General features: G+C 32.1%; 2 protein-coding genes across 2 annotated transcripts; both read right to left on the reverse strand.

Annotated features, from left to right (window-relative positions):
* On the reverse strand, positions 1,217-7,124 carry LOC109334712 (vacuolar-sorting receptor 6-like). The gene is made up of 12 exons (XM_019570622.1): positions 6,662-7,124; positions 5,014-5,706; positions 4,842-4,930; positions 4,624-4,693; positions 3,838-3,921; positions 3,645-3,721; positions 3,429-3,510; positions 2,829-2,911; positions 2,643-2,706; positions 2,404-2,532; positions 1,794-1,897; positions 1,217-1,690 (listed from the first exon to the last, which is right to left on the reverse strand). Exons 1-12 carry the CDS (start codon positions 6,978-6,980, stop codon positions 1,577-1,579), a joined length of 1,908 nt encoding a protein of 635 aa, XP_019426167.1. The 5' UTR covers positions 6,981-7,124; the 3' UTR covers positions 1,217-1,576.
* Positions 11,319-12,566, reverse strand: LOC109334018 (uncharacterized mitochondrial protein AtMg00810-like). Its single transcript, XM_019569591.1, has 2 exons — positions 12,392-12,566; positions 11,319-11,947 (listed from the first exon to the last, which is right to left on the reverse strand). Exons 1-2 carry the CDS (start codon positions 12,564-12,566, stop codon positions 11,319-11,321), a joined length of 804 nt encoding a protein of 267 aa, XP_019425136.1.

Genomic DNA, 12,902 nt, shown 5'->3' on the forward strand with positions numbered 1-12,902 from the left:
GAACAGGTCGTACCGGTCAGTTCGAGACGAGTTTTATAACACTGGAGATGAGGATATACTTTTAATTTTAAATATAATTTTATTTAAGATTTTATAAAAATAAAATAATATATTATTATGTAATCTACATTCTCATTGCTTAATAATTTTAATTTAGATTGGATGTGGCTAATATGGATAGCTCAAATTTAATAACTATACTTCAAGTAAATCAAACTATTTTTATCTCTCATTTCTTACATAGCTTTTATTCATATATAATTTTCAAAAAGTTAAATCTAAAATACAAATTACACATTATCAAAATAACATTTTTGCTGCATCTATAAGTTACCCCTTATGTCTTAACCTAGTATTAGGATGGAAAGATGGAAACTCTAACATATGCCTAATAAAAAGACAAAAGGATTTATGCACCGATAATATAAGAATATTATATAGTGTTATTATATTATTGCATCATTCACTATTTATATTTAATTATCATCAATTTTTTAAAAAATAATACAAATGAATAAATAGTGAATAATATAATAACAGTATATAAATCTCATATCCATGCTATAGGTAAACACTCACAAAAGAAAAGAACGTGGGGACCATATTCTCAATCTGTTTTTGGATAAGGAATTTAAAACAGTAAGTAAATCCTTATAAGTAGGGACCACAGAGTTGGAGTGAGAAAAAAGTGTTATGATTAGAGGGACGGGGATCGCATGTCCCATTCTTTTTTAAAGTCAATCATATATTAACACATGGATAAAATAAAAAATTTAAAAATAAAAAATAATAAAATGAAATATTCTGATTGGTTTGAAATATGGAATAAAACATCATTTAAAACAGGTGATTATGATTGAATCCAAAATTTCTATCTCATAATGGGTGAAAGAATAGTTGCCTAAATTCCAAAAAATTAACATATTAAATGCAAAGTAAAATATTCAATACGTAATGAAGACACTGAGTAATATACATATATCAGTAAAAAGTTTTATATACACGATAGTGTGTCAAAAGTACGGTAACACATCTTCTATCACACACAATCATATCAAGTGGTACACTTTGCGAAACAGAAGATATGTTCTCTAAAAGTATAAGTATTATTTATATTCAAGAGTCGATGATAATTAAATATGAAGTGGACGATATAACGACACTATAACAAATTTTTACATAATTGAAGCATACATTTATTCTTTTCTATTAGCAACTTTTGGTATCAATGTCATCACAAGTGGCAGTCAGATATCACTTGAACCATTATACTATATATCTAGGGTGTAAATTTACATGAAAGTTCTATACACAAGCTGTAAAAAAGTGAAGTACCTATAAAGAAAAATTCTATATTCATGTAATAGTTTATCAAACTTATCCTACAGTGGAAAGCTAGACCTTCATTGGTATCAAATTGATTCAAATGCTTATTCAACCCATCAAGTGGATCCTTTGACTATTATTATCTTATTATGACTGCAGAATTCGAAGAACTGACTAAATCAGAAGATTGTTTTCCATGAAAATACTCTCAAAGGAAGCAAAAAAAAGTTAAGGTGAAGAGATGAATACATTATACAGCGCCTTGTTGTCGTAAAGGCTGCACTTCGGCTTGAACTTCATTATTTTGCTGGTCGAGCGGCATGTATTGTGACATGATAGCCATGATCTCTGAGTCCATGTAAGACTGCATAAAAAAGATGATGGTAATTAAATATGGTGCTAATTTTGGTTACAATTTAACATGATTGATGTATAGATTGTATGTAGTTGAAATTAATTATGCTTACCCGGAGCCTGTATTTGTAGAATATATAACCAGCTAGAGCAGCACCAGCAACGACTGCTACTACTACAAATGCGAGGATCCGTCCAGATTTTGATCCACTTCTTTCTGCATGATCAAAGAAAAAAATTAATCATGTATACTGATTAGGAAAATTTACTGTCACAATAAGAGACATGATAAATGTTGTCATTTAATGATGAGGCAATAACACAATGTTTCAGATCTTTGAAAAGATGTAAGCAACCATTTGAGGAAAATCAGCTTGTGATAGTGAAAAGAAATGGAAAACTTCACATATTCTTTTTCTCAAATCTTATTACCTGGAAAATCTTTTGGAATATTTTGTTTGCATATTTGTATAATGCACTTTCATGCTCATTATAATTAATCCACATTAATAAACATGTAAAGATCTTAACTTATTGATCATTTTGATTTTGATAAAAAAAATAGTGCATTGGATGCTATTAGGATTGGAATATTAAAAAGCTCTGATGTTTTATGCTGAATGTCAAGTTGAGTAGTAATTGCTTTGCCAATTAAGTTCAATGGAACGTCATTCAGTTATTTTTCGAACCAGAATCTTTTATAGTTAGACTTCGATATCTTACCGATACAAACATCCTGTTCCTTTATATACAGAAGATCTCCCTTGCACTTACAATCATAGCCACCCCAAGTGTCTTTGCAGCTACATCCATCACACTGACAAGCACTTCTTTCCTTACATTCATCAATACCTGAATCATATCAAAATATAACTCTATGAATTCAATTACACTTACACGTAACATATCATATAAAGAAGAAAACTGATTTCTTCAAATTGTCATCATTGAACAAATATTACCTTCACATTTCTTGCCATCTCCCCGAAACCCAACCGGGCACTGACAGCCATTTATCTTAGACTCCTTTATACAAAAAAGGGATTTTGTTAGCCTTATCACATGTCAAGGAAAATTGTCGAATAAATCTTTTACAAGAAAAAAAAGTTTAAAACAAAAAACTAAGAACAGGTTAAGCAGTACTGAACTGAGCAAGCTGAGAACGTTAATCCATTTTTAGTTTCTGACCAGCAACCTCCATTGTTTATTGAACACCTTGCAGGTCCAAAAGCTGCCAAATAAGGCAAAGAGTAAATATATCTCAGCAGCATCATGAAAATACACAAATTGAACTCATTTATTCCTTAATTTTTCGACAGTTTGTCTATGGGAGACATCTTAAGTTCTTCATCTACTTTATAGTCCATTTATTGTTTTAAATTGCAGATCACATCACCCGATGCAACCGCAATATTGTGGTTGCGGTTACTACCACACCCACAATTGCGTTGTGACACCGAATCACAATGATGTGGCCACATTGGTCCATATTTTGGTCACATCAAGCCGCATTGGGCTGCATTTTTTTAGTCACAAACAAATTCACACTACAAAGCCGCAATCCACATTGAATGACCACAATGGCAGTAACCGCAACCACAACTTAAAACGGTGAGCCCAATTATGAGTAAATGTCTTAATCTCTAGTTTCCATAGCTACCATATTTTATAAGAGAGTATATAACTTTCTTGTGTTAAAAACTAGCAGGAATAGGAATGCTGTGTTTCTTAAATTGGGAAAAGCATACCTTCACATGATGTATAACCATCACCCCTGTACTGAACACCATTCAAAACAGGGCACTCACAAACTCTTCCCCGGAAAGTATCCTAAGAAAGAATAAAGATTCAACATGTAGCCTATGATAAGCAAACACACAATACCCTACCGTGACACGTACAGAGAATCTTACATAAGTGATACTAACTGGGAAAAAGTGGTAATAGAAATTCCATATATATACCTTGCAAGCAGTTATGTTAGCATCTTTGTCCTGCCAACATCCTCCATTTCTTTCAAGACACTCATTAGTCTCGACATCTGATAACCATTAAACCGTACGAAAAAGTTCAGAGTAGAACATTCACAGTAGATTTGTAGAACTAGGATATTCATCATTAGTGCAGTTCAGATAATGAAATATAGAGCACACCAACCTCCAGTTAAACAAACTGCAGGTTCGGTAGTCTCCTTAAATCCAGCACATAAAGCCTTCAGGACAGCAGTTCTCTCCAGTTTTCCTTTAGACAAAACAAAATAAATATTAATTGTAAATTTGTAATACACCAAATATTTCCTGAAAAGGGTAGTTGTTGATGTAAAATACGTAGTATATTACGAAGGTGATATATTTCCATATTCAGTTACCTAATCAACTGAAACAAAAAGGATATAGTGAATGCAATATACAGACAAAGGATGAGGTAAATTGAAGATGACGGACCAATGACCATCGAGAAACAAGAGTGAATTTAGCTAGGACTACATGAGTTCTAAACTTCACCCATCTGCCTCAAGTGAGAGAGACAACACAATAAACTGTAATGTTCGAAGAGTCGGTGTAACTATTTTCATAAAATGAGAGAAGTCCTTCTATATGCTGATATACATGCTTGGAGAGTTATCATGGTACCGGGATAGTGCTCTAGGTCGGATACGAGCATCACATAGTCAAGCCAGTGAAACTTGAAGAACTAAAAACAGTAACAATTATAGATTCAGAACACAATTAGTTTGTTCTTAAATTTTCAATGAAGCAAATATGATAATTAGATTTTGATAACCAAATTCAATAATACAGTACATAGGTCTCTCATTAATATAGTTAAAAAAAATAGTAAAAGCATAATGTGTGATATAATTTCGAGAATTTAAGAAGAATGTCTATTCCAGATCTGGGAAAAAAATAAGGAAGTTTACTCAATAGGCGCTAATTAACTAACCTCGATACTGGACATTGTTTACAACCAATGTCGGCAAGATGGTAACATCACCTCGAGATCCTTGCCCAATCTGAATATTACAAATGAAACAAAAGAGTAAGCAAATTATTTTATTTGATATGCAAGCAAAATTCATATCTGCAAATCACTTGGATCTAGTACTTCATAGAGAAAGAAGCTTTTATTGTTTGATGAAAATTGCAAGTGAAATAGATGACCTGGAGTTGTTGCTCAGTTTTTAGGACTTCATTCTCTTCGTCCGCTTCAGGGTCACCCATGCATTTCTTAATTTTCTCAATAGGCAAATCTGTAGAATTAAGATTTAACTTTCAGTAAACATAAAAGAAAAAAAATCGTATGCGCAGCTATATCAAGAAGAGTAGCATTTACCGAGTGATCTCATGACATCATCAGCACACTCTTTGCTGTATCTTTTCTCCTTCATAGAACATCTGACATGGAAATCTGTCACATAGTCCCACCAGACCCACGAACGGTTGGTCTCATTGGCAACTCTATGGACACATAGTTGCCTTAAATTTTCATAAACTACGTCCTTCCCTTGATAACCCTCTCCAAAATCCTTCTCTGGATCTGGTGCACAATACCTCCCATTGTTTATGCATTGAGACTTGCATTGACTCGTAAGTACAAAAGGTTTTGGACAGAACCAAGTTATATAATGTGGAGTGAATAAGGTATAACCACCTCTCTCAAGAATTTGAGCATGACCCTTAAAATTCTTCACAAAATCCATTTGCTCATCGCATCGAACTCCACATTCATCATTGCTGTTGGTCCAGAACTCATACTCAACTCTATTATCAGGGTGAGGTACTGACTCTCTCCAGTCTATTCTTAGCAAAACTTCGTCTTTGTTATTTAAAGCTTCCTTCAACGTGTCACCGAAGGATTTCTCTATCAGTGCTGATGGAATTCCAATCTTCTCTATGTAGCCATCTGCATCTTTGCTCTCCTCGGGAGTATCCATAGTTAGCAGAGGCTCGTCCAAGGTGTCAGTCACTAAAACTGCTGCAGCTCCAGCTAGTTGGGCATGCCAAACCTTTAAGGCAAAGTAACACTCTACAAGTGCAGTGCAGATAACATAGCCAGTAAGCATTATGATACTCGGAGTCAAAGAAATTTGATAGTAATAGATGCTTGAAGCTTTTATTAAGCAACATAGATGTCTAAATTCTATAAAACCGGACCATACCAGCCCGTTCGATCGTGAATTGTTTGTCTCTTTTTCATATAATTTTCTGGTTTAACCACAAGTTTAAACATTTGAACCAATTGAACTATAACCTGAAGGTCTTACTGGCTGAATTTCCATTTCAGTTTTTAGAACCTCGTGCAACTTGGAAGCGCCGAAGAGAAACTTAAAGCGTTTAATACGATTGACTAGAGAATCATATAAACAAAGAGGGAAAGTGTATGATTTTAAATGTGGCATGCACAGTGTTTTCCAATGTCCAAAGTAGCTTTTGTTTTTCCTCCTCGTTTTGTGGATTACTAAAGTATAGTAAACTTAATTTCACTTTAAAAAGAAAAGAAATTCAAGGAAAATTGGAAAAGTAGCAGTGTAACTTATAAAAGGGACTAATCAACAAATTAACTACTGCTTCTATCTCTTAGATGGATGTAATTATATATATCTCAGAATATGAACAATTATTTTTAGCGGCCCAGCATGAGGCTCCCACTTAATGAGTTCTGGGAGGTTAGATGGAGTCGTACCCCTAGTTTCCTAGATTTGAACTAGGGACTGTATAATCATTAAGCAACAACTTTGAAGTTGAGCAAAACACCTATCTAATTTGAACAAAAAATAAAATAAAACAAACAGAACAAGGAAAAGTGCAGCGCATGAGAAATTCACATAACAACCAAATATAAACAATTAGAAAGGCAATATTAAATTAGCATGCTGATATATTAAATTTTGAGCGAAATAAATGAATCCAAATGAAAATCGTTATAAAACAAAAGTCATTGATAATAGAGGTTGATGAAATGAACAAAGGAATCAAAATACCTCCACGATCAAGAAGAACAAAAGTGGGACGATAGGACCTAAACTTGAAGGGCTTATCACCCTCAAAGGGTTGACACCCATGATTCCCTTTCTCAGGATAAACCAAAGAACCAACCATGAAACCTCCATAATCTGGTATACCGAAGTTTCCTATGGCACCATCATGGTTTGACCTCAGTTTCTGTGGAGACAAAACCTTGATGCTGCTCTTCTCCACCACAAACCTTCCATCAACATAACTTACAACAAGGAACAAGAACAAACATAAGACAAAGACAGAAACTATGATGTTTTTGTGAAAAGCCATGCAGAGTTTCATTGTTGGGTTTGAAACAAGGAAAAAGATGAAGAAGAGGAGATTAATAATAAGGAGGACGAATGGAGTTTACGAAGACTTAGCAATAGTCTTGGTCTTACAAGTGGAATTTGGAGACTTTTGCTTAGACAGAGGGAGAGAAAACTTTGGTAGCAGGTTTATTATTTGTGGTATACGAGAGAGACAAGTACTATAAAAATAAATAAATAAAGGATATAATATAACACTTACATTGTTTTTGTTTATAATGAAATAATATTTTTATTGTGATAGACAAAAACTATTGATGTAGTAGAGGATGCTTGTTTGTTTGTTATGAAGAGGTTTATGTTTCATAATCAAGCTGTGACGTAAAGAGATGGTAAATGACAGATGAAAGAAATAGTGAGTTGGTGGACAGAGTCATGGGAACTACTTTGGTGACAGAATGAGGGAAACATAAAATTAAGTTATGTTAAGCATATAATATCTACAATTAAGTGTTTTCTTTTAGGGAAAAACTTTTTATTTATTGATGTAATTATTATAGAGATAGATGATACATGTTGAATCCTTTATATTAGGGTTTTTGGATAATTTTCCGAAATGTAAGGAATTTAGTTAATATGATAATTTTTTAATTAACAATTAGATGTATTTATTTGTATTAAGCAATTCTTTAGATTCACTCATTTTCTCTTCTCTTTCCGTTCATGTTAATTAATAAGTGCATCATGATAACAAAATGAATTAATAAGTAGAATTTTGGAAAGGGTGTACCAAAATCAAACCCCAAAAACAGTTACATGATAAGGACTAGGTTTTAATTAAAAAATTATTCTGTTCTAAAAAACTTCAAACATTTTCATGTTTAAGGTTATGTGCACTATCTAAGATATCAATAGATGATTTAGAAATTGAATACAATTTAACTAAAACAATCTATATTACATTTTCATATATTTGGACAATTAATTTCTATCATAAATGTTTTGATCCCAATTCCAATAAAACTAAAAAATTAGAAAAATTTATTAAGAGAACAATTACTATAAGAGAGTAATATTGAAAAGTTGAGGAAGCAATTTCATTTCAATTCCACATGTGTATTGAAAAAATAATGAGGGATTGATACATTGAAAAATGGTGAAAATTGGAAGACATGATTAGAATTATTATTAAATTTTAAATTTGTTGGCAAAAAGTGCTTAAGTAAATAAGAATATATTTTAAAAAATAGTATAATTTATGTGATTTTTATAAATCTGAAGAGATATGGATTAAGAAGTTTTGGAACATATGTAATATTATGAAAATAATATAATAAACAGTCTGTTTTTAAATAATTAAAGCTTCTGTAATTTTGATAATCAAATTCTCACAACTTTAAGTTGTCCTTTAATTTTTTTATGATTTATAGAAATAAAAAGTGAACAAAATAAGGAAGATAAAAAAATATAATTTAATAAAAAAATTCTTAAATTTTATTAAGGAAACAACGTGGCTGAAAGTCACACACCCATAAGAAATTAGTTGTTTATCCAAAAAGAAGTAAAGAGATACGTTCAATAATATAAAAGAAAATACGATTTGAAACATATTTAAGTGACTTGATCTTCCTTGACAAGAGCGTCACAAATGCTCTCAACGAGTTCACTTATGTTGCTTGCTTGACAAAATTCCAATTACACTAACTAAATAGCATGGGAAATGCACTCTCTATCTTTTTAATTTTTATTTAATTTTGTTGGTCAGATTAGTGTCCTCGTGATTTTTTAAGAAGAATAAGAATCAAGTGATAAAGTGTGAAAATTGCAGCTGATGAGAATTGATTTGAAATGTTGGTTTTTCTTTCTTTCTAAAATAACAATTTCCATATGAGATTTGTCTAGTATCAACCAAAGATTTGAGAATGGAGTAGAAGATAACTCTATAGTGGAATGAGCATGATCTCACTTTATCCGCTTACTCGATCTAGTCTAATTATGATTGAACTCAAATATGATTAGGTTTTATCGAATTTTTGACTAGGTTCAGGCAAGGATGGTACCGCGAGTCTTTGAGGATGTGCAAATGCACACCCAAGATTTAAAAAATAATATTATTTATGTTATTTATAATTCTAAAAGTCCTAAATTTATTTTTTTATAAACGACATAACATATTTCGTGAAAAATAAATAATTATTATCATATTAAATTTCTTTATAATATTCTAGATGCAATTTAAGGGTTATGATGATTTTCTACAAGATAAATACTCATTTATTTTTTATATGTTTTATTTGAATTTAGTCAATTTCTTTTTTAATTTTGATATGGTAAAACTAATTAAATTTATGAAGTTTTATTCATATGATTTTTGTTCAACTGATTTTATGATGTTTGACAATCAACTTGAGACTTATATCATTGATATGTATAATAGTGTTAAATTTACTTTTTTGTAATAAATTTACTTCTTTGTAAAAATAGTTTTTTCAACTATGAAAATTGTGAAAAATAGGTTGCATAATCGAATGAGAGATGATTGATGAATGAGTGTCTAGTGACTTATATTTAGCGAGAATTATGTAACAACATCGACAATGAATTGTTCATTCAAAGATTTCAAAATGTGAAATCACATAGAGATTAATTATAAAAATATGTAATTTATTTGATATAGTATATCTAAATTTTGAAATTTTGACATTAATGTTTTCATCTTTTTATAATTGATGATATTTACTATTTTAACTTTTAATCTATATTGCACATCATGCCTTTGAGTCCTAGATCTATCAGTGGGTTCTGGTACAAAAATTAGACCCGAATAATATTTAGAGGCAAATATTTAAAGGACTAGTATGATCTGACCCATCCCATGGTCACTTATTCATCATGTTTGTATGTGTCTATTCAATTGTATACAAAGTAATAACATCTATTTAGTCGGAAAGTATCATTGATTGATTTGATTTTGTGATTTTTTTTTAATTATATATACATGATTAATAATATATATATATATACATATTATTTCATATGTCAAATTACATATCCATAATAATAAGTAGTAATATTGAGAAGACTTTACCTAAAAATGATATGCATTATATTTAATCAGGTCTAGGTCGAGTTTCAGTTCAAACATTGGTTTGGTCGACATTTTGTTTTGGGTTAGTTTCAGACTTAGGATTGAGTCCATATTCTAAAACATAACTCAATCAACATTGGGACAAACCTTACTTAGCTTATACTCTTATAAGTGCGACTATGAAATGAAAAGGATAACTATATAAAAGAAGATATTAATCTTAGAATTAATTTTTATAAATCATCTTTGATATGTTAATCATTATTAATTCTTATAAAATAATACACATTAATGGTATGATAAATAATATACTAATAATATAAAAAACTTGTATACTTTGTAATCAATATTTTTCCATCACGATGGTTGATTTCTTTAATGTCCCATTAGTTTGAGGGAATCCTTTTATCTTAAATGGATTCCTATTCTATATTGGACTCTTCAGTATTAGAAATGTGAGAGAGTTGTTTTTTATAATATTTAATTTAAAAAATAAAAATCTAAACCATTTAAATTTAATTTTTAACACGTGCTATATCTTACTTATACATCGGTTTCTCCCGCAATAGAGACGAGTCAGACTCCCTTCTTTTTGTACTACCAATGATATCCCCTCACCTTTTAGGTAAGGAACTAATCCCTTTCAGGGTTTGTGGTTGCCCCTCTCAATAAGTACCGCTCCCAGGAATCGTCTTGAACTTTGACAGAAGAAGAAAAGCATGAGCAAGAAAAGGAGAAATTCATCTTGGTGTCTTGTGTATATTGAATAATTCTTGGTAGTTCACAAAGACGAATGGAACCCCTTCTTATACTATGTAAGGAAATAAAACTAAGAACCAGTTTCCCAACACAACAAGCCCCAAAACAGAAAAAACTGGAAAAACTAAATAACTACGACCCTAAAAAAGAAACTTCCAATTTCAAACTAACCAACCAATAAATCAACTAATAACTTCAAAAACCTATTTTCTCTAACACCCCCCTCAAGTTGGGTGATATATGTCACAAAGACCCAACTTGAGAATGAAATTCTGAAAGGACTTCTTATGCAAAGGCTTGGTAAAAACATCTACCAATTGAGCAGAAGATGGAACATGCAACAACTTGATGAGACATGCAACATCTTTTCCTTTACTACATGACAATCAATCTCTATATGCTTGGTCCTTTCATGGAAAACTGGATTTTGAGCAAGTAAATGGTTGACTTGTTATCACAATACACAAATGTAGGAGCAGGCCAAGAGAGTTGTAGATCAGAAAATAGATAATGCAGCCACTGAATTTAACAAGCCAAGCTTCCTAAAGCTCTATACTCTGCCTCTGATGATGATCTACTCACTGTATTTTGTTTCTTGGTTTTCCAATAGATGAGATATGAACCGAGGAAGACACAAAATCCAGTGAGAGATTTCATGGTGTCCAAACAACATGCCCAATCTGAGTCAGAGAAGGCACTTAGGGTGAGAGAAGAATTGGCAGAGAAAAACAAGCCTTGTGCAGGGGAATTTTTCAAGTAGTGCACTACCCTCAAGGCTTCCTTGTAGTGAGAATCCATAGGTTTAGACATGTACACACTAAGCTGTTGAATGACATAAGATATATCAGGCCTTGAGATTGTGAGATATAGCAATCTACCCACCAACCTTCTGTAATAAAACACATCAAAAAATGGTTGACCTTGCTCAAGTTGAAGCTTGACAAAAGGTTCAAAAGGAGTTTGAACAACCTTGCCTCCTAGACAACCAGTATCCTCAAGCAAATTCAAGGTGTACTTCCTTTGATTCAAATGAAATCCAGACTTGGATCTTGTTATCTCTAGTCCTAGGAAATACCTTAAGGTGCCAAGGTCCTTGATTTTGAATGAACTATCCAACACATCTTTCACATATTGTATCTCCCTAAGGTCATTACCTGTTAATACCAGATCATCAATATACACCAAAATTGTTGTGAAGGAGTTAAGCTTGGACTTAGTAAATAGAGCTTGATCAGCAACTGAGTGTATAAAGCCAAGAGACACCAGTGTTAAGTGCCAAAATGTTAATGAAATGTATATAATTTTAGGGCACTTTGTTTAGATTTAGGATATAATTGCATACAATTTCCGACAATCTAGTAATCTTGTACTCTTTAGGAATTTAATTATGTGTTGTTGTTTTCAGGGTAAGAAATGATGAATAAAGGAGGAAAAAATGAGAAGAATAAGTTTATGAACAGCACAAGTCTCGCCCAAGCGAGGTAATGGTCACTCAAGCCATAATTCATAGGAAAATCATCAGAAAACACTGGTACCCCTCGCTCAAGCGAGGGAGCCTCGCTTAGGCGCTATTTCAAGACCAAAAAGCTGATACTTACTGTTTCTCCCTCGCCCAAGCGAGGTGTTCAAGTGTGGAAAGGCAACTTCTCTCACCCAGGCGAGGTGTTCAGGCATGGAAAAACATCTTCTCTCGCTCAAGCGAGAATCTCTAACTTGAGTGAGAGAGTAGCAGTTAGTGCCTGATATAGGCAGTTTTGGAAGAAAAAAAGGCATCGTCGAAACACTTCTGAAGCAATTCTTGGCACGAAAAAAAATAGGGAGATTAGAATAGAACTCGTGGAAATGACTCTATTTCACATGATACCTTGTATAGTTTCATGATTTAAGCATTATAATAGCGAGAATGAGTGATTAGTTCTTGCTGAGGGATTCAAAATGTAATCTTCTAACCTTTGTACTCCTGGATTCGATTCCATTGTAATAGTTATTTGATTTTGGGAAGTTCATCCCGTTATTAATGCATGAATTTAATTTGCTACTAAGTTCTTATTCTTAGGTTCAAGTTTAATTGGGAAATTAAACTTGATATCAAACCTGGATCATCTTCCT

Source organism: Lupinus angustifolius, chromosome LG19 (assembly GCF_001865875.1).
Source record: "Lupinus angustifolius cultivar Tanjil chromosome LG19, LupAngTanjil_v1.0, whole genome shotgun sequence".
In the NCBI taxonomy this organism is placed as follows: Eukaryota; Viridiplantae; Streptophyta; class Magnoliopsida; order Fabales; family Fabaceae; genus Lupinus; species Lupinus angustifolius.

Excerpts from the sequence above, each read along its gene's own strand:
- LOC109334018 (XM_019569591.1), bottom strand. The coding sequence starts at position 12,566 with ATGCCTTTTTTTCTTCCAAAACTGCCTATATCAGGCACTAACTGCTAC. Across the intron at positions 11,948-12,391 it reads GCTTGGGCGAGGGAGAAACA|GTAATGACCTTAGGGAGATA; the intron begins GTAAGTATCAGC and ends TGGTATTAACAG.
- LOC109334712 (XM_019570622.1), bottom strand. The coding sequence starts at position 6,980 with ATGAAACTCTGCATGGCTTTTCACAAAAACATCATAGTTTCTGTCTTT. Across the intron at positions 5,707-6,661 it reads TGTTCTTCTTGATCGTGGAG|AGTGTTACTTTGCCTTAAAG; the intron begins GTATTTTGATTC and ends CTGCACTTGTAG. Across the intron at positions 3,922-4,623 it reads AAACAATGTCCAGTATCGAG|GAAAACTGGAGAGAACTGCT; the intron begins GTTAGTTAATTA and ends TTTTGTCTAAAG.